This window comes from Oryza glaberrima, chromosome 1 (assembly GCF_000147395.1).
Source record: "Oryza glaberrima chromosome 1, OglaRS2, whole genome shotgun sequence".
Lineage (NCBI taxonomy): Eukaryota > Viridiplantae > Streptophyta > Magnoliopsida > Poales > Poaceae > Oryza > Oryza glaberrima.
The window spans coordinates 435,770-460,093 of NC_068326.1; the positions used below are offsets into that span (position 1 = coordinate 435,770).

Genomic DNA, 24,324 nt, shown 5'->3' on the forward strand with positions numbered 1-24,324 from the left:
TTCGCTAGTGTTGCTTGCCTAAATTAAATCGCGCACAAGAAACGTAAACTCCTCCATACCTTAATTAATTATTATCCAAGCGCAAACATGAAACATCCCTCCCGCATTAAATTGGCATCTCCTAATAAATCTCACGGACTTCCATATCTACTCCCGGTTTCTGCTGGATTCCTTCCTTTTTCTCATCGCCTCGCCTGCCTCTTGGCCTTCCCCATCCCCATCTCTCATCAGCCGCAAACTGCTGCAAACCCCACTAGCGCTCGCCCCCACCGTAATCTCGCGCGATTCTCGGAGGAGGAGATGGGCGAGTACTGCGGCGCTGCTCCGGAGGAGGACCCTGCCATGGCCCTCGTCACGCCGCTCCCCACCACCACCACCACCACCACCACGGCGGCGGCGGCGGCCATCAAGCAACCCCACTACTACGGCTGCTTCGACCGCTGCTCCACCAAGCAGGTCTTCGACAACCTCCACGGCAACATCTCGCTCGACCCGGTTCGTTCGTTACTCCTACCCCTACCATCCCATTCTGCGGGATTCGTTCCTCTTCCCCAACCCTCCGTCTCGCCCTATCTCATCACGCTGGATATTGCTTCTACTGTTCATTTGCTTGCTTCAGATTGTTTGGTTACTAGTAGTAACTTGGGGCTAGTTTTTGTCTCCCTTTTCGATCGGTTACTGCTTCCATACTCGGATGATGATGTTTTTGTCCCTTCGTGATGATTCATTGTGCCATGCTTGGATGGATGGATGCTGCTGCGATTTCTTCCGATTGTCCTCGCTGTCTCTATGTGCTCCATTCCTCCATAGATTGAACACATTGCATCCTCACCACGTGTATTTCCACTTAATTCATGTGCTTCTAGTAGCCTTGCATGTGCATGCACTTTCTCCTTTCCCTTTTCTTTTCAGGTTTATTTATTTTCGCTTCATCATCTATATGTGTTGCTGTTGGTGTAGCGCGTCAACATTAGTTTACTAGGAGACGCATGCGCATTTTTTTTCTTCATATTTTAAATGGAGGGGCAATAGCTGTTTATGCTCCTTCCTCTCTTCCTTCCTTCTTAGACCTTTGCTGACTAGAATATTTTACGTCCACATTCACAGCGACATGAGGTATTATGGAGGTAGTAATAAATTATCTGCTTGTTTATTACTCCTTCGTTGACGCTTGGGTCCTTTTAGATATGACTGCTTTCAATTAACGGGGTCTTATTGTTAATTGTTGACATTCTAAAGGGTTTTTGGTCTTCACTCTTCAGATTAAACGGGCTAGGCTACCTGAACAAAATTGTTCAGTTTTTTTTCAGATATATTTTGGGTGGGTTGGCAGTTTTACCTTGTGTACGCCACTACTGATGTGTTTGAAACACGTGCTCTCCTTGTCATGTGGTGGTAGAACAACCAATGGTGCGAATGGAAAGTTTATTATATATAGCACTTGTTCTCACGTGTTGGATGATCATCATGTTTACATTCAGTTCCCATTTAGTTTCCGCCATGTAGTGTCGCATGTTGTATCTACTAGTATATGATGACATTAGCACTGAAACCTTTTGATGATTCTAAACATTAGCACTAAAACCTTTTGATGATTCTAAGTCAATGTATTGTTGATTCCCACTTTTACCTTTTCCTGCCTGCATCCGTTTCAACTTGGAAGTACAAATGTTTCAGTTCTACTGTGTATTTTCTTCAGGTTGTTACCCTGTATTTAAGTCTAAATCATACATGCATTCAGGGTTTGGAGTAATGGCATGCTGAATCATATACATGTGAATAATCATTTACTTGTTCAGTGGTGAACAATTAGCCCGCTCTCATTTTCCGTTTTGGATGCTTATGCTACAATGACACTTTATCATACTGAGTGCTGTTTTCACACCGACATATCGTTTCTCTTATTAGTGTTATTTATCTATTTAATTTGGCCATTGAGTCATTAAAGCTTTAAGCAACTTCTGTTCCTCCCACTTTTCCTTCTCAGTAACACCGATAACTTTCTCTGATGTGCAGTTGGCTCGTGAGTTTGTGGATACGGAGGAGTTTCAGAGGTGACTTTGATTAACCCAAATTATCGTTGATTGTTTGTTTATTCAACTTATTCATCCTCGTTATGGCTTCATTTGATTGCATTGTGTCATTCAGGCTGCGGGATCTAAAACAACTTGGTGAGTTATTTTATCATCATTGCAGAAATCATTTTTAGCCTAATGTATTCAATATAGATGAAAGTGTCAAAATCTAAATTGAATTTCAAACCTTATAATTGTAATTTGTTGCTTTTTGGGTTTAGAAAAATTAAGGCTACACAATGGGGTCTTGTCCTGGAAACATTTTATCCCCTTTACTCTTTTTTTTCGATAATGGAAGCTTTATTAAAAGTCAGTCAAATACACCAAGGTGATACATTTCAACTGAGCCCACTCCTGGCCTCTGCAAAAGATGCACACATCCACACACAAAGAAAGACCTATCTAGACCCCCTTCACGAAACAGAGATATTAGTGGCTATCAATCCGTACACTAGATCGCCAACCATGCTCCTGGGTAAAAAAACTCCCGTGACACCTAGTCCAAACGTCGCGATACCACCACAATAGTATCCCGAAGGCCCGGTTCTTTTTATCCCCTTTACTCTATCTGCACAGAGTTATTTTTAATCAAATTTACTGTTAACCACATATCCTTTCACTGTTGTGGATAATTTTATTTGGAGTAAAGTCCATAACCGGTCGCTAAACTTGTACCGCTGTGTCATCCCGGTCCCTAAACTCGCAAATCGACCGTTCAGGTCCTCAAACTTGTTCGACTGTGTCATCCCGGTCCCTAAACTTGCAGATCACTCGTTTAGGTCCTCCAACTTGTTCAGTTGTATCACCCCGGTCCCTAAACAGGACGGTCTAAAAACTTCATATCAAAAAGTAATTCATAACTTTTTCATGTGAACTCTAATGAAGACAAACTTTATATTAAAATGGTAGCCCTCGACGCGACCTACAACTTTGTAGTTGATAAGTTTTTGAATTAAAACTGTTTAGGGTCCCAAAATATTGTTGCATGTTTATAGATTTTGAAATTTTAATTTTAAAATTACATTTTGGGACAAAAAATGACTTAAAATAAAAAAAATCAACTACAAAGTTGTAGATCGCGTCGAGGGCTACAAGTTTGATATAAAGTTTGTCTTCATTAGAGTTCACATGAAAAAGTTATGAATTATTTTTAAATATAAAGTCTTTAGACCGTCCTATTTGATCCAGATGATATTCAAATCCAAGTTTAGAGACTGGGGTGACACAACTGAACAAGTTGGAGGACCTAAACGAGTGATATGCAAGTTTAGGGACCGGGATGACACAATTGAACAAGTTTGAGGACCTGAACGGTCGATTTGCGAGTTTAGGGACCGCAATGACACAGCGGTACAAGTTTAGGGACCGGTGATGGACTTTACTCTTTTATTTGTCTAAATGGGCTCATGCTTATAATTAGTGCTAACCTGTCCCATGGCTACTGAATTTTGGTTAGTTTGCTGTTATTATTTGTGCAATAGCACTTACTATTATGGCTAACTGAATGTTCTAATGTTTAGTTCTCAAAGTAACATAATGTGAGCCCTTCTCTATGTTTATATCTACTTTTTTTTTAATTTATCATAGTTTATAATCGATATTTGTGGTAACATGCTCTGTGTACCTTTCAGGCCTTACATATCTGGTCTACCCAGGAGCCGTTCACACACGTTTTGAGCATTCATTAGGTGTCTATTGGCTAGCTGGGGAGGCTATGAACAATCTTCGACTGTACCAGGTTCTTACCTTTGATAAAAAAGTCCACCGATATATTTCCATGTAGCAGTTTAATTATTTTGTATGAAACTAAGTTTTGTTTTTCTTTTGACAGGGAGAAGAGCTTGGCATTGACCGTGTTGATATGCAAACTGTAAAACTTGCAGGTCTGTTTACTGAATCATAACTCTGCCAAGGTTTCCATATTGACAATCCTTGTGTTATTCTGTTTAGGCCTTTTGCATGACATTGGACATGGCCCCTTCAGTCATTTGTTTGAACATGAGTTTCTTCCTCGTGTTGTTCCTGGATCAACCTGGTGATTTTCCTTTCATATATGTGGTTATGTTGTTTCTAATTTGTTAGTTGTTTTACATATATTTTCCATGTCCTTAGTATGAGAAGATTCAAAATTCAAAGCAATACATATTTATGTCATGGCGGATTACACCACTTAAAAGACTCTGGTCCTATGATTATTATACTAGCATTACAACTTCTATTTTCTTCCTATCCAAACTATGAATTTTAGTGTGTATCTATGTGGATATGATGACATAGGGTGATAATTTCTCATATTTCTTCACTTCCACATGCACGTTAGCCTGTTGAAACATTGTGAGACTGCAGTTGGTTTCTTAATTAAACTGGTCCATTTTGTCTATTCAGGACCCATGAAAATATGTCTGCACTGTTGCTGGACAGCATTGTCGACAAACACCAAATAGACATTGAAGCTGATCATCTCAAAATTGTTATGGTAATCCACGTTTTTATTCAGTTATTGTGGCATTTATCAATTGCCATCAGATTAACCCATCTCCCTCTGTCACTAAGAAGAATGGCTCTTAGAACCTCTTATTTAATGTTTTAAAATCTATGAATTTGACCTTTCCACTCTTTTTTCTTGTCAGCCTTAAGTATTCACTTCAAAATGTGTGCTGTTCTAAGTTGACAAAGTGTAACCCTACATCTTGACAAGCCTCTCTCTCTCTCTCTTTTTTTTTTTTTTTGCAGGAAATGATTGTTGCCAGCTCTAAGTTCACTGCAACAGAAGTATGTACCTTAGTCTGTATTACTGCCTTAGTTATCTGTCAGTTGAAAATAGATGTACTAAAATTCGATGCAATGAAACTTGTTTCTTCACAGAGCACAAAGGAGAAGCACTTTCTTTATGACATTGTTGCTAATGGTCGGAATGGTATCGATGTTGACAAGTATGGTCCTTCTATACTTCTAACTTCTGATATTTTCTGCATTGACATTTGTTTTTCAATCATTTGGATATGCCATAAGATAGAGTAACCATGCAGGTTTGACTACATTGGCCGTGATTGCAGAGCATGTGGTCTGGGTTGTAATTTCCAGTACTGGAGGTACCTTTTGTTATCATGTTTTACTAAACCAATCTGTTAAATTTGAGAGTAGGAATACAAGAATTAACCAAGTGTTTTACATCATATTATAGGAAAATAAGACATGACTGAGGAAATAATAAATCAGACAAACTGTCTGTAAAGTTTTATTTACAATAAATGCTAATGTGATAGTCGTCAATTCAACGGTACTTGCCAATTGGCGCACCTTGGCCGATATTAAACTCTAGTGAGATCAACCCTGCTTGTATTAAAACAGACAAGAAAGATTCTATACTATTACAGTTATATTTTTCCCTCTGATATCTGATTGAAGAACACAGAAAGTTTGTCTGTCATTTAATCAAAGTGAAATATAGGTACTCTGATAATTTTTTCCACAGGTAAATGAGAGTTTTAAGCACATGTTAGCTGGCTCAGACAAGGCTTTGTACTTTGTCTTTTCATACTCTTTATCAACTTGGTCTAATCGGCGTATTTTAACCTTTTGGAATGGTTGCATAATTTCCTTTGCAAAAATATGCATGTTTGTGATTTGTTGCTGACCGCAGCAAATTACTGCATATTTTGTCTTGATAACCCATTTGATATATTTTGACATGTACTGGCACAGTTACTAACTTGCTATCATGCTGTTGTGGTTCTTACCTTTTTGCACTGCAGGCTCTTACAAGGCATGCGAGTCATGGGTGATGAAATATGCTACCCTGCCAAAGATTGTAGGTCTATTATTATCTTCTTTTTTTGTGCTATTTGTTCCTTTTCTTTTTGATATCATGTGACACTTGACTTGTTAACTTTTCATTTTGAACTACAGATTTGAGCATCCATAAATTGTTTACAACACGTGCTGATCTTCACCGCACTGTCTATACACATGCGAAAGTCAAGGTAAGGATAATTATATTATGCTGGCCACTTTTGTGCAGCAAAGAACCACACTGTCCTGTCCATTGCCTTCTAATATATTGTTATGTACCTTAGGCTGTTGAACTGATGCTTGTGGATGCACTTGTTGAGGCTAACGAATACTTGGGAATAGCTTTGCATGCACAAGATCCAGCGGACTTCTGGAAGGTTTGGTATCATTGCAATTTTTATTATGTATGTAGTTGTTTTATTAGTTGCCTTCTTACTTCAAACATCTCTGGAAATTTCAGTTAGATGACACGATCATTAAAAGCATTGAAACTGCTCCCAACAATGAACTGAACAAAGCAAAAGGGATCATTCAACGTATTCGCCGAAGAGAGCTCTATAAGGTAGTACTACTTTCGGTCATGAATTTACTATGTTCTTTTATCATATCATTTTACATGTTTATCAGAGCTATTGTGGCTTAAAATATGTGTCTGACATCTTGTACTTGGATAGCTAAATCTTCCTTTTGTGGTAGTATGAAACAACTTTGTTTTCTTTCAACTTGCAGTTCTGCAATGAATATTCTGTTCCAAAGGACAAGCTGGAGCACTTTAAGAATATAACCGCACAAGACATAGTTTGTTCACAGGTTCATGCCTACTTTGATCCTCTGAAGATCTGATTTTTTTTCCTGAAGAATATTAGTTGTATGTTTATGATTTTACCCATCTTCAGAAATCTTCCAAGGTGCTGCTGAAGGAAGAAGATGTTGCTGTTAGCAATGTTAAGATTGATTTGACCCGTGGAAAAGATAATCCCCTTGAAAGGTTTTTGATTTATAAACCCACTTTTCAGACTCTTATATTTCTTAGGGCGACATATCAGATTCTGACCTGTTACTTTTGTTGGTCTGCATATCTACTATCCCCAGCATCAAGTTCTTTAAGGTAACTATACCTGCCTTGACAGTGGAATGTCCTCATAATTCTCATGTGGTCTAAAGTAGGAATTCTTGTTGAGCCAGGATTTTGGTTGCGATGAGAAGTTCCCCATCACAGATGAGCGGGTCAGCCACTTGCTACCTGCGTACAACCAGGACAGAATTGTCCGGGTCTACGCCAAGAAGCCCGAGCTGGTGAGTGACAAAACATTCTGGCAGAGCCGCTTTACCATGGATGTATTATCTTGCAGTTGCATAATGTGTTGAGTGAAATATTGGGTGCAGGTTGAAGCGGTGTCAGAAGCCTTCGAGAACCTACAACTGAGGATGTATGGTGAGAAGACACAAGTTCATGACACTCCCAGGAAGAAGCGCATTAGATTCCACTAATCTTCAGCAACTCCTTGTTGCCAAGTACTGTCATCAGTGTTAGTTAGTAGTAGCTCGTAGCATACTAGTACGACAAAGGAGAAAGGATCATAGGTAGACATACGGAAGGAAGGAAGGAACCTTTTATTACTGAGCGGGAGCATCCAATACTACTAATTACGGGTTTTGTTTTTGCTGGTAATCTGCACGCATAAGTAACGCGCAGATTAGTTGTACAGGTGATAGGCCACAGAAAATGTCTTGGGCAGTGGTGGTGTCACATGACGGCTGGCTACCATAGCAGATAGTAGTAGCTGATACGCCAGTATCGTGATCTTGTGATTTTTTTTTTTACTCTGAACCTGGGCTGTCTGGGACTGATTGCGTTGCTCCTGCTGTGCTAGTGAATGGATATATAATTTTATTATATATATATATTGGCAAACAACGTTTGTTATGCTTACTATTCTCTCATTTTGTAATGTGTATTAGTCATCTCACGAGCGGCGAGTAAAATGGCATGTGAATGGATTTTAAATATTCGTCCGTGTGCATTTTGATGCAGCAGAACGAAATGCTGCTGTGTAAAAATGCGAGTACTAATAATATCGGAGTTGTTAGCGTAATATGGGGGTCAAAATGCGGTGAATTTCAGGCTTTCAGAGCAGGTGTTTAGATTGGAATGTTGGAATTGTTAAGTGTGAAGTTTTGGTGTGTCATATCGGATATCATATAGGGTGTCGCATGGGGTATTCGGGCACTAATAAAAAAAATCTGTTAGTAAATTGTGAGATAAATTTATTAAGTCTAACTAATCCATCGCTAGCAAATGTTTACTGTAACATCATATTGTCAAATCATAAAGTAATTAGGTTTAAAAGATTCATCTCGTAAATTAGTTGTAATCTGTATAATTAGTTTTTCTTTTAGTCTATATTTAATACTCCCTCCATCCCAAAATGTTTGCCGTCGTTGACTTTTTTAATTATGTTTGACCGCTCATCTTATTCAAAAATTTTAAGCATTTTTTAATTCTTTTTCTATCATTTGATTCATTGTTAAATATACTTTTATGTATACATATAATTTTATATATTTCATAAAATTTTTTGAATAAGACAAACAGTCAAACGTGTTTAAAAAAGTCAACCGCGTCAAATATTTTAGGGCAGAGGGAGTACTTTATGAAGGGTTTGAACGTACGATGTGATGTGAAAAGTTTGAAAGAAAAAGGCTGATCTATCAAAGGTTTGAACATCAAGCACATTTTTCTCCTCTGCCCTTTTGCTGAATGTATTTGGGATAGCATCAAGCACATTTTTCTCCTCTGCCCTTTTGTTGAATGTATTTGGGATAGCATCAAGCAACATTTTGATTTGAAGCTATGCAGGACTGATCTGTCAAATATGAAGCAGTGGGTTTTTGATTTCCTGGGGAGAAGTTCAAGCATCCAAAAGACGGCGCTGACTGTCACGTTGTGGCATATATGGGAGGCTAGAAATCACTCCAGGAATAGTCCTACCTTAGCTAATCCAAGACAGGTCATCCAGAAAATCTTGGCTTATGTGGAGATGATTGAACAACACTGTTGCCGTGCTGCGCAGGCGGTTAGGGGTGATGCTCTTCGGCCAGCTCCCAGATGGAGGCCTCCGCCTGAAGGTACGATTCTTATTAATTACAGATGCTGCTGTCTTCCAGTCAGTCAATTCTTTTGGGTTGGGGTTTCTATTTCAGGATCACAGCGGGCTGTGCTTGTTCGCTGCTAATGAGCGACACTCGGGGTGTATCCAACCTGAAATGGCAGAAGCTTTGGCTATCGCTGTGCGTTGCGCACGGCGATGGAGGAGGGTAACCAGAAAATTGTTTTGGCTTCAGATTGCCTAGCTATCATCCAAAAGATTCAGTCTGGAGCACGCGACCGATCAATGGTTGGCGCTCTTGTCTCTGACATAAACTTCCTGGCGGCTGGTTTTTTGGATTGCTCTTTCATTCATGTTAATCGTGTAACTAATGCTGCGGCTCACCTTTTAGCTCAATGTTCTGAGCAAACAGTTTGTAATATATACCGTTCTGTAATCCCGAGACTCTTCGGGGGGTACTGCTGTCTGATCTTAATTAATCTATGAGAAGCTGCATTATCTCAAAAAAAAAAGTTTGAAAGAAAAAGGCAGTGAAATTTCAGCGCAGTTGTATCTGACACGTAATAAAGCAACCAACCTGAGGGGATGTATAGTCATGTAGATGAACACAAGCAAAGCACGCGGAGAGCGGAAAGAGAGAAAACACAAGACACGAGACGAGACGAGAGAGCGGAGAGCAGGTGGGCGATGGCGGGTGCTGTGAAGAGGATGGTGGATAATTCGTACCACGACGTGATGGAATCCATTCAGGCGGAGGAGTCGGCGGCGGAGTCGGCGCGCAACCGTCTGCTCGCCGTCTCGACCCTGCTGGAGCAGCAGCGCGGAGCCCTGGAGGTGGTGAGCGGCAGGATGGCGAGCTGGGCGATTCGGGAGGTGGAGATGAGCGCCATCACCGCCGAGCTCCTGCTCCTCGACGACGCGGCGGCCGGGGCGGGCGACGCGGCGGCGAGGATGCGCGGCATCAAGACCACGCTCGAGCTCGTCAAGCTCATCAAGGCTGAGGACGTCACCCTCACCCTCGCCACCGACGACTTGGAACACTATGCCCTGAAGCAGCCCGGCGACGCCACCTTCGCCCCCGCCCCGTCCCCCGAGGAGCTGGATGAGGCCATGAAGCACGCGGAAGCCGCGCAGGAGCATGTCCTTCGGTGCTGCGCCCGCGTGCGCGCCGTGGTCCGCTGCTTCCAGGGGGTGGAGAGGGTGGGCGTGGCCGGAGCGGAACAGGGGGGCGTGATCGCGGAGGGCGAGCTCGGGGTGGCCCACGAGTCGCTGGACGCCGCGGTGCGCGAGCTCCTCAAGGCGGAGGCAGCGGCGGCGGCGTCGACGGCAAACGCCCGGAATGTCAGCGCGCGGAAGCAGAACGCCACCGTACCTGATCCCCCCATCCCAGTGATTGATATCGATTCTGATTGATGCCTTTGCCTGGTACTTTTTCTTGTGCTCTATCCATCCATGCCGTGCCATTCATCACTTTGATCCAATATTACCACTACTTGATTGCCACTGCATATAATCCCTTGCGATTTATATTGAATTAATAGTTCTTGTTCTTGCTTGCTTGGGTAATCCTAATTAATGATTTTCATGTGGAGTGTTTCAAATTTTTTTGGTACTCTACTAGTAGTAGTTTTTATTTTTTATTTTTAAAAAGAAGTAAAGGAAAGGAAAACATTGAAACAAACAAACATTTGATTCTCATGATCTCACTGGAGCTGGAGTTGCATGCATTGCTTTACCCTGGCCGTATGGGCCCCACCCCAATACAAATGGAGTTCATTAATTTTGTCTCCATCCAAGCGCTAGTTGCGTTGCATTGCAGCGAGCCAGATTTTACTCCTTGTTTGTGCCTTTCTTTTCTTCTTTCCTTCTCCCCACGAAGGTGTACGTACTGAGTGACTGGTTGGTGGGCCCCACCCAGCGTCTCTTCTCTTCTCTTCTTTTCTATTGCTGCCAGGCTGGCCTGGCACTTGCTGTAATTACTTTTCTGTAATTTGGATTAATCCTTCGCGTCACATTTTCTACATCTCATCCTTCCATTCCACTCCCTTCATCTTCTTCCTCTGATAGATAGATCTTCTTCTTCTTCTTCGCGTCACATTTGGATCTTCTTCATCTTCATCTGAGAGAGATCAGGGCGGGGCGGCAATGGCGTTGAAGAGCAGTAGTACGATGGAGCTGGTGTCCCGCATGTCGAAGAGCATGAGCGTGGCCAACAACATCCTCGCCGTGCACGTCCCCCGCCTGCACGCCCTACGCGCCGCCCTCGACGGGATCCAGGACGAGCCCTCCCGCGCCGACCTCGCGTCCTCCTCCGCCGCCACCGACGCCTGCAGGCTCATCCGGGACACCGCCGCTGGCCTCACCCACGCCACGATCCACCTCCACAACGCCGCCTACTACCTCTCCTCCGTGCTCCGCATCGCGCTGCGCCACGCCGACGCCGACGCCTCCACCGACTTCTCCTCCAAGCTGCCCTCGCTCGCCGCCAACCCCTTCCCCCGCCTCGCCGCCCACCTGCTCGCCTCCATCCCCACGCCGCCGCCGCAGCCCACAGCCTGCACCCTCGACGACGCGTTGCTCGCGGTGTCCGTCGTCCACAACACGCTCGCGCTCCTCCTCGACTACAACCTTGAGAGGTGCATCCTCTACCTCCGCCTCCTCGGCCGCCGCAACGACCCCAATCTCCATCGCCACAACCGCCTGCCGCTGGCCCGCGACCGCCTCCGTGCCGCCTGCGTCATGTTAGACTTCGCCGCCGCCTACTGCAACGTCGCCGCCAACGCCATCAACGCCCACTACATCAAGCTTCAAAACGAGGCCAGCTTGATTTTCGGTTACACCTGGAACCTACCCTGATCAATCGTCTTCTTTTCTCTCCTCTTCTCCGTCGATCTACGTACGTAAGCACGCACGCATGCCAAGTTAGCATTTCCATTATACTATTGCCTAGTAGCTTGTTAAGAACTAATTGCTTCAATTCAAACCTTCAATTTCACAAATTAATTAATTATTTGCTCCTGCTTAGCTAATTAATTTCCTCTTCTTCTGTGACTTGATATAGGTACAGCTGGATCGAGGAGAGGGAGGCGAATTGATCGACGGATCATCAATTGAACAGCTTAAGGATCCCCAGCTTCTTATTAATTGGTCCAATTCAGGCTCAAGCCCGGCCGCTTTTCTTTTTCTAATTTCTTTTCCCTTCTTATCATCTGCGCTGTGTCTGGTTCATCGATTGATCCATCATCAGGTGGTCAATCTGGAGTAGTTAGTATACTAGTAGCAGTAATTCTGAGTCTTTTGGACTGCACGACTACTTAATTTTGGAGTATCCATCCAGCTTTTAATTACCAAGCAGTACTACAAACCTGTCTTTGGAGTAGTAGAAAAAGAAAAGGTTGTAGGTAGACGGGCAGATCAATTACATTCTACGCCTGTTATGATCAATCGACGGCATTTTGTTATTTGATCATTGTGAGTAAACGACCTACATTGTTATTTGATCACACCACCATTTTGTTATTCTGCACCTGTTGTTTTTAATGATCATCGTGAGTACCTAGTTAACCGCCAACCACGATATTACTTAATTATGGTGTACTCCATGAGTCTACAATCTACATACTACTTGTGGATTAAAATGAAAAGGAACAATAGGATTTTGATGAGTTAGGATTAGCAGTTGTCATCTATCTCTCTTTCAACATGTGTCAAGGGATACATATGCTCGTGGAAATGTGAGTGTGGTGTAACGGTGTAGGTGTATGGTGGTGTGCAAGTGTGCATTTTCGGTGTAATTGAAAAAAAATATGAAGGAAATAATAAAGTGAAAGAAAACAAAAGATAAACAACTGGAGTAATAACAGTAGCTAGTAATTACTGGAGTATTACTACTGCCTTGTTTTCTTTTTTTTTTTCGATCCGTTTTTCGTCGGCATCAGCGGGGGATGTCGTTGGGCGGTGGAGCACAAATTAACCGTGTGCGTCAATCGCAACACTAACGGGTGCGTGCGTGCGTCCCTATATAGATGGAGGCGATCCATGGATGGAACCAAAGAATCCACCACCACGCGCACGGAGAGACTAGAGGCGAGCGAGCAAAATATAGGAGAGAGAGTAGAGGCGATCGATCGGAGCTAGCCATGGAGATGGATCCGGCTGCGGCTGCGGGAAATGGCGGCGAGGACGAGGCCGTGGCCGTGAAGAAGCATCTGGCGACCACCGCGCTGGGGGCGCTGCGCCTCGTCACCGTCTCCGCCTCCGACGCCTACTCCCACACCTTGGACGCGCTCCACGCCCTCCGCTCCGCCTACGCCAACATCGTCGAAGTCGCACCACCCGATCTCGCCGCCGCGGAGGCTCTCCTCGCCCACGACTGCAACCACTCCATCGCCCTGGCCTCGCGCCTCGTCACCCACATGGAGCTCATGGCCATGGAGGCCACCATCCACGTCGACCGCTGGCTCACCTCCACCGACGCCGCCGTGCGCCTGCAGGGGATTCCGGCGGTGGTGTGGCGCTACAAGATGGACGCGGTGGTGGTGTGGCTCGGCAACGCGCGGAAGAAGCTCCTCGACGCCAGCGCCGACTGCCACGCCGTCACCCCCCTCCTCGCCGTCGCCGCCGCCGTCGACGAGTACGCACCCGACGTCCGCAGTCAGTGGACGGCCGCCGCCAACACGGGGCTCTTCGGAGCACTCGGTCACCTCCGCGGAGCGTGCAACATCATCGCCAACGCCCCCGCCGTCGCCGCCCTTGCTCGCGACGCCACCACCACCCTCTTCGACCTCCTCCTGCTGCTCTGATTAGATACTAGTAAGTCTTGGCTTTGATTGGTCGACTCCATTGATTGATACTCTTTGATTGGTCGACTCCATTGATTGATACTCTTTGCTCGTGTTGACTGTTTGATCATCTACTCTTTACTCTTGTCGCTTTTGATGGATGTAATCATGTTAATGAGATCAAATGCAAGAATTCATCAGCCGGTTTACTGTGCCATTCTCGTGTCTGCCTTTGTTTACATCATTGCTCGCCAATTTTTTCTCTAAAACGAATTTACACATGCAATCTCAATCCCTTCTGCAAATTCTTCTATAGTAACAACATTATAGTGTCACATAATGCCTCTAGCAGTTCATTGATAAAGTTGATTTTAAGAAGGTTAGATTTTGCTAAAATCACACCTTTTAGAAATATGCCCGCCACAATCCAAATCGGTAAATCAGTAAACGCATGTAACAGTGCAGCTATTAGAAATTATTAGTGTATGTATTACAAGTCTGTCTAATTTACCAAAGGGATAGATCGATCGATTACAATAGCTGTGTTTGACAACGTTAGATTCAATCAAAAACATGGGTGGGTCAAAAAACAGAGGGGCCTATACCAACAGCAACAAATGATTTGATGATGAGTTAATAGAATAATATCCATCCTCCTACGACCGAGAGAGAGAGAGAGAGAGAGAGAGAGAGCAGTAAGTAAACAATTAATATTGGTAAACCTGGACCTTACTGAACAAACAACATTAATTCTGCTAATACATATGTACAACAAACACTTCTTTCGGCACATCGGAGCTGACTGCGGTGCTCACTCATGCTTTGCTTTGATTTGCTTTCCTCTCCTCCTGTATTTACCCTGTTATATAGTATTCTGTAACATCGTCCTCTTCCCAGCAGCAAGCACTTGTTATTCCAAGGGGGTCAATCAATCAATCTCCCACAGCTTCTTCTCTCAATATCGAAGCAAAACAGTCGCGATCTCGGCAGCAGCATCTCCTGATTTAGTTACAACAAGGACTGCAATGCAGCAAAAATGATATTCAGTGCCCTGCCACTAACACAACATCATGCAACTTTGCCTAGGGCTTAACACTTTCTGAAACCTAGTGGAATTACCAGTATTTTGCCGATGACCCCTAAGGCTTGGATAGAAATCTATGGAAGCGCTGCACTTTCGCAGCATATGTTTTTGAAGCCTGCAGCTTCTCAGGCACATTTCCAACAGGTGAAAATCTCCTCCTCTTTCTCAATCGAAATAAGAAATCTTCAGTGTCAAGGACATATGAGACCTGCATATCATCACATACGATTAATTTCCAGTAAAACTGGATGCACACGAACTACCTGCCAAAGAAAAAGATAGTAACCTTAGAGGTCTTGCATGATATCTTGCATTCAAGGCCATTAGCGACTTTGACACCATCCATGGCCTTCAACGAATCTGAAGGCTCGTCGTTATTTGAATGCTTCCGCTTATTCCTGGGATAACAGTACAAGACCATGAATACCGGAGACATGGCATTAGATACATTTCAGTTTTATTAAGGGGATAAAATACCTTTCCAGGAAGACACCCTCAGACAATTTTCTGTCTGACATACTCGACAAATACTCATTAAAAAGATACGAGGAAAAATTGGGATCAATTGATACTGCAGTCACTTCAGGCTTTTCATGGCCATATTCCATCAGCTGAATAGACAATTTTGTAGGATTTGAGCACTGCGATATGAAAAACAAAACAGCCTTTAGTCATCTATATTTCTATAGCACAAGAAAGCACTAACACTACCGTAGTACAAGGTGAACCTGTTCTTTTGAACACATAAGAAACACTATCATCATTTTATTAACATACAAGAGGGAACACACAACTACAAGTACATGAAGGAACTCATAGTAGTCTGCAGAGCAGAATGAAGCTTACACATTCAAACCGGTATATGCTCTCTTCATGGAGGAGCACGCGTGCATTTTCATGATAGACTAGATCAAAGAACCTCCCAGGGGATCTTGATTTTTCATATAAATAAAGCTGGAGAAGCTTGTTGTCCATTTCATCTGTTGCTATAGCTTGAAGCTGGTACCAGGTAAATCAAACAGTGAATCTTGCATCCAAGCCAAAATGAAATATATAATAATGGACGACAACATACCTGCTTCACAACTTTATATATCAGTTTATCCAAAGTAAACAGAACATAGGACTGAGTACCAATGATAGAACGGCAGTCATCCTCAAACTTGGTATTATCCGAAGAACCATCGAGCAAGTTGTAAAGTGCACTTATAAACCTTCATCAAAATTGACAGATTGATTATTCATCATATTTATGGTAAGGTGGTATAAGTAATTAGACAATATAGGAAAGCAGCACTACTTTGCATATAGGTCAGGTGGGTTTGTATCCTTGGAAGTTCTCCATTTCTTTTCAGCACTGGATGAGTTTGTCTTAGCCGAAAGTAATCTTTCGTACAAGATCTGCAATTAAAACAACTTTAGCAGACGAGAGCACAAGCGAAGACACAAGATCAAGATTTCTGGAAGCTCACCTGATGCAGCCTGAACAGTACATAAAATGAATCATTCCCATAAAATATACGCGAGGATTTTTCATCTCGGTCATGTAAAGCTGTGGGTACATGCTTGGCAAGTGGTTTTACGGAGTGTAGAAAGCGTTCCGATAGCGGGAGTGATATTCCCCCTTCCACATCATGTGTCTCAGTTGTTCCTTCTGCCTCACCCTCACTTTCAGCCTTGGCATCCTGATCATCATGATCCATATCTTCCTCTTCCTCATCATGATCTTCACGAGAGCACTCCTCACCATCACCAGATTCACTTCCTGATGCATCTTCACCACCCTCGGAGGCATTCTCACTGTCCTCGGTAGACCTTTGTGCGCTTTCCTCACCCTCATCATCAGCATCAGCATCATTCTCACCAGCTGCTTCAGCACAAGATGGTTGTGCTTCTCCAGGCCTACCCTGGAATGGTCTGCTTGTGGAACCTTCCTTCGCTTTAGATACTCCATCTACAGCTCCATCTTCAAAAGGCGCAAAATTGTCCTCTTCAAAATCCCCATTAGGAGATAATTCACCCTCTTCTCTTTCAACTTTTGGGGTATTGTGGGATGCAGAAGCTTCATTGAATAGGCGCCCTTTGTTACCCTCACTTGCACCTCCACCATTTAAAGTTGATCCTGACCTCCCTGTTTCTCCACCCTGCAAAGAGAACAGAAACATAGATTATGAGTTCTCATTGATTTGTTGCATCCATCTTGCCATCTCGGTAGGCAAAACAAATGACTGTTCCATTTTATATGGAAAAGATTCAACACAAGCTCATCAATTCCATATGACACCATCATTGTGGCAACAAACAAACAAAAAGATAATAAAGTAAGCAACCAACAAAAGGGGAAAAAACATCTTCGATGGGGAAAAGGACCATAAGATAATGGTAAGAGATATCGAAAGTAAAACTAGCCATAGAAGAATGTGTTCATACCTCTACTGATGGTAATGTTTCATTTCCAGCCCGGGCTTCAGCAGCAGTGTCATTTCCAGCATGAGAACTTCTAGAAGCATTCACACCTAGAAGGCAAGACAAAACATAAGAACCAGCAAAAACAAACCAAAAGAGGTTCCAAGGAACAGAAATGGATACCTGATGTTGGTTCCAAATTTGCTTTAGCATTGCCATGCTGTTCAGTCCTAGCAACAGGAATGTTCTCTGCAGACCTCTCGGTAGGCATGTTTTGGGTACTAACAGCGGGAATTTCATTAGTTCCAGGGGAAGCACCTTGCACTCTTCCATTTACGGCAGTATTCGATGGTTCCTCAGCCCTACGAGCAGTTCGATCAACATCATGGAAACCATTTTGAGTATCTGTTGCTACTCCATTCACCATTCTAGCCAGAGATGACGGTGTTTGCTCCTGTGGAATATTTTCATCATGGCCATGCTTGGCAACAGCCCCTGCTGCAGTAGTGTTGATTTCCCCAACAGTTGCAAGACCAGACTTTGTGGTTCGACTCTTGGGTTTGACTGCATCTGCATCCTCAGCACCATGTGTCCGAGGCTGAACACCCAAAATTGGCTCCAGAAAAGTTGTCCAAATTCTCACAACTTTGTCCAGTTGGTCTGAGGAACTGCAGACTTCACCACAGGAGTACTTAATGATCTTATACATATCTTCATGGATGTTTGAATCTACATAGTCAAATGACATATTGGGAACTATTGGACGCCTATTTCCAGCAGCAATAGCAAGGAGCACATCATCTTCCTTTCTTTTCTTCTCATTAATTTCTTTGATCTCAGTTAATAGAGCTATAGAAGGAAGAGTATAATTAGAAATATTCTACGACCAGGCAAGGCTGGAACTAACATAAGAAAAAAATTACAGGCAACAAAAATCGCACGTACATTTTGTGCTCAGGTTCTTTGTATCTTGCTGTTTGAAATAGAAACTGCGGTGGTCAAGAGACTTGTGATAATTTTTGGCATATATCTCTGCCCAAACCTTGTTGAAATCTGATCGGCACCTTGACCATTCTTCCTGCTTCTGTTTAAGCCTAGTTAAGATGACTGGTAGAGCAACACTAGCGTTCTTTCGAAGGACATCCATCACATCCAGACCATGGTCACCATATAACCGTTCAATGCACCTCAGATTCAAAGCTGTAAAACAGTTACAAATAACCCATAAGGGCAGTCAAGCAACCTCCGTATCATGCATTACCAAACATAACAATACAAATTAAACAAATAAAAGATGCATACGAGTTAAATGCTCATCGATGCGTATTGGGCTATCTGGTTTTAGGGAGTTGTCTTGCATCTTTTCTATCAACTCTTCGACACGCTTAGTTGCTGCATTAACTGATTCCAACAGCATGTCCAACTCAAATCTGAAAAGAAAAAAAAAACAGACCAGTTTGCAATCAGCATCAAAAGATGACCCGATATAAACAGTAATCGCAGGGGATAGTTATGATTTATTAGACATGCCGGTTACACAACATTGTTACTATAGTCTAAAGAGCCTGTCATCCTCAACGAATGGCATCGTTGTAGAAACATATTTAAAGAGATGTAATGTCTCTTCCACATGCTTCATGCCCACAACTCAAGATGCTCAATGCAAGAACTAAGCATTAGTTATTTAGTTTCCCAGTCAGGAGGATATGGAAATGGAAAAACATCTATTCAAGCTGGCATGCATGCATGCATTGGCAGAGCACAGCTTTAGTGCAGGTGCCAATTAAACTTGAGCACAATGCAGGAAACCAGGAAAACTAGGTTTCTGGTTACATTGTAAGCATCAAATAGGAAAACCACCTCAATATCTCCAGAAACCAATTACCGACAAACAGTAAAGAAGTTCTTGTATGACTTAGTTCATGTTTAATTAATTTCACTACTTAATAATTCCTAACAATCACTTAGCAAAAATCTCCTCGATGAGCTTCTCTCAAGAAAATCTAAAGGGTAAATACAAGGAACACACATCAGAGAAGCATGCGATGAAGATCTACAGTTGTTCAAAAACACAAGCGGTACATGAGATGTAATCTAATACGGGCCACACATGTTTTGACCAATCAGGGAAGTTACAGTATACTCATAAGTTCCTTTTAGTTAATGTTCATTTCCTTTTAGATAGTGGAGAAATGCTTTCTCTTGAAGCATAGAGACCAAGACCCCTATTCCATCTAGGGTGGATTCCAACCACAATTCATGAAACCCGGAAGGCATGGTATTGTACAATACAGATAGTGACATGTGTGACTGGACAACCAAATCAACAACACCATTAGTTACTACTGCGTATGCCACATCTAACTCAAGAAGCAACGCAAAATACCATATCAACATATTGACTAACTTATAACATGTGCACAAGCAGGATAGCAAAATTTTACAACCACAAGTCTGCGACACTCTTGAAGACTCAAGGATCCCAGTTGTCATCATGAAACCTTCGATTGCACACAATTATGAGTCTACTTCCACAATACTCAGGTGAGGATATCAATATTAGCCCACAGCATAGAACCGAACATTGATAGTAGGTTTGAAGAGTTGAGCCGTTGATTAAAGTGATAAAATAAATGACTACTCTCACCAAAGGGACTATGCCAATAAATATGTAAAAGCATGTTCATGCTATGTTTACTAGAAACATAAATCAGCACCTGTCATCTTCACATCTAAATAAACTCTCTTCGTACTGATTCTTTCTCATGTGCTTAAATGAATAGTCTTCACTTCCTGATGTCACTGATACCCAGTGATCGTTAAGCACTGAAGCTCCAAGCTCAGTCTTGTTGCCTGCGGGAGGCATTGGGTACTGGAAACAGGATTAAACCATATGTTAAACAAAACATATCAGTCATCAACAAAAAAAAAACATGATCTAAATTAGCTTACATGTTTAGGTAGAAGCCGGTAACTTGGAGTGCACCGCTGACAATTTGAAAGATCGAGCTCTGATACAGGTTTGTATATATACTTTTCTTTGCTAGAGAACACAGGTTTTTGGCTAGGAGCTTCCTTATATGCTGGTACTTTCTCGATTCTGTCCGGTTCTTTTTCTGTTCCCTTTCCTCCCTCTTTCCTTTCCTCAGTTTTAACAATTCGTCCAGTTTGCCCTTCATTAATATAATTAGTGTTAACATGAGATTCTAAAAGGAGAAAGAATAAGGGGATACTAAGTTGAAAGCACTGATTGCATACTTTTACTGAAGACACCAGCCAGAAAACCATCTGCAGGGAGAGAGAATGTTTCGGAGATGAACCATGAAATCTAAAACCAACGAAAGAAATCTTGCAAGAATGATCATGGATACATTTTAAATATGCGACCTACCTATATTCTCACAGTGCTCCAAGAATTCATTAAACCCATCCATAAGATCTGGATGCTGCTGAAGTATATCATTCACCTGTAACACAGTGACGATGTTCATGATCACATATCAAGTAACACCACTCAGATAAGAAAGGCAGAGGTCATTTAAAAATTTCAGAATAGCATGAATATATAGGAACCCTACCAAGTTCTTCAATTCACTCCTAGTAATAATTTCCTGGCTGTATATGTGAAGACATTTCAAAAACTCCTGGTAAGCATCATGCTCCAGCTTCTCCTTCACTTTTTCGCAGAAATGGAACTCCTGCGTGTATACACCTGATGTTGCGAGGAAACATGTAAATATAAGTAATTGAAAAGTGGAAAGGCAGCAGAATTCTCCAGGCATATGCTGCAACAGGGATAAGCAACAGACATGCATATGTTCTTACATAATGCAGCTCCTAACTTGCATTTGAAGGACAAAATAAAATAGTAATGTAGAGAAGAAAATGTACTGTGATGACCAGACAAAAACATCAATCCTGTATTTTAAGAGACTTACTCTTAAGTGCATCTTTATTATCGTATAATGAAGCAGATGCACCAAGTATTCCGTGATTTTCCAGGGGCCCTCCATGGTGTGCATCAGCACTGGTAGGGTCCTCCATCTTCCTTGGAAAAGGTTTGCGCTTAAGTCCTATATCAAGATCTTTGCTGTCAAGTTCACCATCCTTATCGCCTCTATCATAATCATGCCTATCCTTAGGGCGTCTTCGCTGGATAACATGGTCCAGATCAGGACGATCAACACTCTCACGGTCAGCATGTGGATGAGCCTTATCCCTCTGAACACAGAAGTGAGATAACCGGTCAGCTAACTTTATGTTATATTAGCTTAAGCATATTAGCAGAACAAGGGACTTGCCTACATAATGAAATGCCTCATGTTGGCCTCATTCTAACCCCAGATAGTAAAACAATTAAAAACGCTTTGGAGTAAAATGTTTAGTTCATAAAAGGGAGTAACATGCCAAAATTAATAAATGGCGTCGTTTAACCTATATGGCACATCCTGTTCATGAGAGTCGACAGCCAGGTACTCCATGAATTCCCTATTACATGTTTGGTAGCAACGAGAGTTCATATGTTTTCCTTTTGTTTCTCCTTGCATTTGCAACACTTGATTCTTGCACCACATTTTGCCAACAGCTTCCTCAAAAGTCAAGCAAATGTGGCTTCTTCCCTATAATTAACGTGATATAGTATTTTCTGCCAACTAGAGAACTACCTCCTAGGCACTAGATTGAAACTGAAAGTAAATTAAGGTTACAAGATAAGGTCATTGATAGCACTTCGCTCTACAAAATAGTAGGGCACTTATACCTTTTCATTCCTACTAGCAGGAGGCACCAGAGAGGTCCTGTCATCCCGCCTAATACCAGGCCTTGAAGGGGCCACAGCTTGTGGAGGCACGGAGGTATCAGGCAAGAAGTGTTGGAACTCTTCGAGTAAATCTTTGTGGTCTGCAAACAACACAGCAACCTGCCAAAAAGACAAAGCTAATTAACTTCTCCTATCGGAAGCGTCACATAGTATGCAAGGCCAAAGAAAAAAAAGGCGGGAATAGGAACCTCATGGTAAACATCTTGGATGGATTTATTGTCCTTGCGGTACATGTTGAGGATGTCTAAGAATGCCTTATAGACATGCTCATCATGCTGGAACCGATTCTGTAGAAAAGAAGCAATAATAAATGACATAAATCGCTACGTATCACGGCGGTTATTACCTAGGGAAAATAGTTGCACATAACGTATGCACGTGTATTTATACCTTAATCTTGTTTACGAAATTGATGGCTTCCACGAAATCAACAGGCTTCTTCTCCTCCTGCAGCTTGATTGCATAACCCTTGGGCAAGAAGGTATTGAAGCCAAGGATGAGCTCAGGGTACCCGTTGAAGAGTGTCTTGACACGAATAATGACTCCGTTGGTATCAATCCTGCATCGAGATTGCACCACAAGACAGTCATGGAAGGCAGACAAGTCAATATATCCCGGTGAAGTGAGATATGTAAAGCGGTAGGGATCCGATAGGGAGAGAGTAGAGAGACCTCTCGCTCTTGAAATCGCGCATGACCTCGAGGAACTCCTCGTATTTCTCCCTCTTGTCCTGGAACTTATCCTTGACGGCCTTGAGGTAGACGAGCGCATCGTTCGTGGTGAGCTTCTGGCCGGCCGTTGCGCCGCCGGCGGGCGGCTGAGCAGGCGGAGCAGCGGCGGCCTGAGGCGGCGGCGCTGCAGCGGAGGCAGGCCCCAGAGGCATGTGCTGCGGCTGCGCCGTCCTACACCACGAGAGGAGGGGCAAACAGTTAGATCAAAACGCAAAACAAAATCGCACCCTAAAAAACACCTCCTTTTTTTTTTGCGACGTAGAGTTAGAAATTGGAACACAAAATTTGACGGTGAAGAAGAGAGATTCCCCAAAGGAAACCCGAATTCCTCCCGCAGATGGAAATAATATATATAATTAATTATTCACTCCCTCGCGGGCTGAGGGTGAGGGAAACGAAACCGAAGTGAAGTTTATTTTGAAAAATAAAACAAACGAAATAGGCAGGAACGCCTGGAAGGGCGAAGGCGATGGGCACCGAGGAAGCCAAGGATGGAGGAGGCGAGGAGAAAAGCACTCACGGATCGGATCGACCGACGTTGGGGCGCTTGAGTTGGGAGCCCATGAGCGCGTCGTCCCTGGCGCGCTTCATCCCCCCATACACAGACTCCCTTCCTCCTCCTCCCCCTCCTCCCCTTCACCCAACCAAACCACCGCCGCCTCCTACAGAACAACCTGCCGGTCGCCGCCGCCGCCGCCGCCGCCGATCCTCTCAAACCTCGGAAGACGTACACCGGCGCCGGATCTGCCCGCCGCTGGCTCCTGCGAGACCCCCCGAGCGCGGCGCGAAGAGGGCGCAGCGCAAGGCGAAGGCGACGCGCGGGGAGGAGAGGAGAGGAGAGGCGGCTAATCGCCTCGGCGAGACGCGAGACGCGAGAGGGAAGGATGGGTGAGGAACGAGGCGAGGGCGAGGCGAAGAAGAAGAAGAGAAGCGAGGCCTCCTCTTCTCTTTAACACAACGAAGAGAAGAGAGCGCATCACAACCCATGTACACCCACCGGTGCCACCACGCTGCCCCGCGCCCGTCGCGAACCACATCCCGCCCGCACATCCCCAGATAAGGGACACGTGGACGTACCGGATCGACCAACCTAGGGTGCGAAATGGTTACTGGCGGTGATCGCACCGGTGGGAGGGTTAGCTTGTTTCGTGGGTAAACACAACCTACCCATTGGATTTGGGGATTCCAGTGAGCGGTCTGGATTAGCGCGGGGTTACTTCGAGATTAGTGCCCCCGGGTCCACCTGTCAGTCGGATGAGTGCCTCCGATCTCAGGTTTAACCTAGCTCCGCTAGGGCGGCGTCGGTTCGTATATCCGCCTCATGCGTGTGTGTCTTCTGGCTCAGGAGACGTATTTCCGTGGGATCCGTATATACATGGGCTTCATTTGGCCATTTGTCACGATCCCTAGCTTCCAGAGAGGGCTACCGCTGGATCTTCAGTTTCATCTGCAGTATCAAACTATTAATAAAAAAGACAGATTACTAACTGGAGTAGTTTATCAATAGTTGTATTTCGCGTCAAAAT

General features: G+C 43.5%; 3 protein-coding genes across 7 annotated transcripts; 2 read left to right on the top strand and 1 right to left on the bottom strand.

Moving 5' to 3' along the window:
- Positions 1-72: 72 nt before the first annotated feature.
- LOC127756820 (uncharacterized) lies at positions 73-7,785 on the top strand. 3 transcript variants are annotated; one of them, XM_052282207.1, is made up of 19 exons: positions 182-495; positions 2,017-2,054; positions 2,149-2,171; positions 3,707-3,813; positions 3,907-3,958; positions 4,026-4,110; positions 4,461-4,551; positions 4,809-4,847; positions 4,941-5,008; positions 5,105-5,167; positions 5,831-5,886; positions 5,985-6,058; positions 6,152-6,244; positions 6,328-6,429; positions 6,597-6,677; positions 6,764-6,855; positions 6,960-6,975; positions 7,053-7,163; positions 7,254-7,785. In XM_052282207.1, exons 1-19 carry the CDS (start codon positions 301-303, stop codon positions 7,356-7,358), a joined length of 1,491 nt encoding a protein of 496 aa, XP_052138167.1. In that variant the 5' UTR covers positions 182-300; the 3' UTR covers positions 7,359-7,785. The 3 variants fall into 3 exon arrangements, with proteins under 3 accessions (XP_052138160.1, XP_052138167.1, XP_052138176.1); XM_052282216.1 differs by lacking the exon at positions 182-495 and adding an exon at positions 972-1,127; XM_052282200.1 differs by having other exon boundaries at positions 73-495; positions 6,764-6,975.
- A 1,728-nt stretch (positions 7,786-9,513) lies between these two features.
- Positions 9,514-12,793, top strand: LOC127767294 (uncharacterized). 3 transcript variants are annotated; one of them, XM_052292579.1, is made up of 2 exons: positions 9,514-10,402; positions 12,039-12,784. In XM_052292579.1, exon 1 carries the CDS (start codon positions 9,563-9,565, stop codon positions 10,388-10,390), a length of 828 nt encoding a protein of 275 aa, XP_052148539.1. In that variant the 5' UTR covers positions 9,514-9,562; the 3' UTR covers positions 10,391-10,402; positions 12,039-12,784. The 3 variants fall into 3 exon arrangements, with proteins under 3 accessions (XP_052148539.1, XP_052148556.1, XP_052148549.1); XM_052292596.1 differs by lacking the exon at positions 9,514-10,402 and adding an exon at positions 10,811-11,873 and having other exon boundaries at positions 12,045-12,793; XM_052292589.1 differs by lacking the exon at positions 9,514-10,402 and adding an exon at positions 10,811-11,873 and having other exon boundaries at positions 12,039-12,791.
- Positions 12,794-14,360: 1,567 nt separating this feature from the next.
- On the bottom strand, positions 14,361-23,723 carry LOC127764029 (paired amphipathic helix protein Sin3-like 3). The gene is made up of 23 exons (XM_052288843.1): positions 23,319-23,723; positions 22,739-22,969; positions 22,458-22,626; positions 22,256-22,354; positions 22,008-22,166; positions 21,187-21,469; positions 20,827-20,960; positions 20,640-20,715; positions 20,507-20,536; positions 20,201-20,421; positions 19,966-20,120; positions 18,551-18,678; positions 18,194-18,448; positions 17,432-18,097; positions 17,273-17,358; positions 16,315-16,986; positions 16,143-16,243; positions 15,918-16,056; positions 15,689-15,841; positions 15,320-15,483; positions 15,129-15,240; positions 14,878-15,050; positions 14,361-14,778 (listed from the first exon to the last, which is right to left on the bottom strand). The coding sequence occupies exons 1-22, from the start codon at positions 23,387-23,389 to the stop codon at positions 14,898-14,900; spliced, it is 4,257 nt and encodes a 1,418-aa protein (XP_052144803.1). The 5' UTR covers positions 23,390-23,723; the 3' UTR covers positions 14,361-14,778; positions 14,878-14,897.
- Positions 23,724-24,324: the final 601 nt, after the last annotated feature.

What these genes read in the sequence shown, in the direction of transcription:
- LOC127756820 (XM_052282200.1), top strand. Translation starts at nt 88, where the DNA reads ATGAAACATCCCTCCCGCATTAAATTGGCATCTCCTAATAAATCTCAC. An exon ending in ACAATCTTCGACTGTACCAG is followed by an intron (nt 3,814 to 3,906) that starts GTTCTTACCTTT and finishes TTCTTTTGACAG; the next exon opens with GGAGAAGAGCTTGGCATTGA. An exon ending in ATCATCTCAAAATTGTTATG is followed by an intron (nt 4,552 to 4,808) that starts GTAATCCACGTT and finishes TTTTTTTTGCAG; the next exon opens with GAAATGATTGTTGCCAGCTC.
- LOC127767294 (XM_052292579.1), top strand. Translation starts at nt 9,563, where the DNA reads ATGTATAGTCATGTAGATGAACACAAGCAAAGCACGCGGAGAGCGGAA.
- LOC127764029 (XM_052288843.1), bottom strand. Translation starts at nt 23,389, where the DNA reads ATGAAGCGCGCCAGGGACGACGCGCTCATGGGCTCCCAACTCAAGCGC. An exon ending in GGAGTGAATTGAAGAACTTG is followed by an intron (nt 20,716 to 20,826) that starts GTAGGGTTCCTA and finishes ACTGTGTTACAG; the next exon opens with GTGAATGATATACTTCAGCA. An exon ending in AAAGAACCTGAGCACAAAAT is followed by an intron (nt 18,098 to 18,193) that starts GTACGTGCGATT and finishes TTCCTTCTATAG; the next exon opens with CTCTATTAACTGAGATCAAA.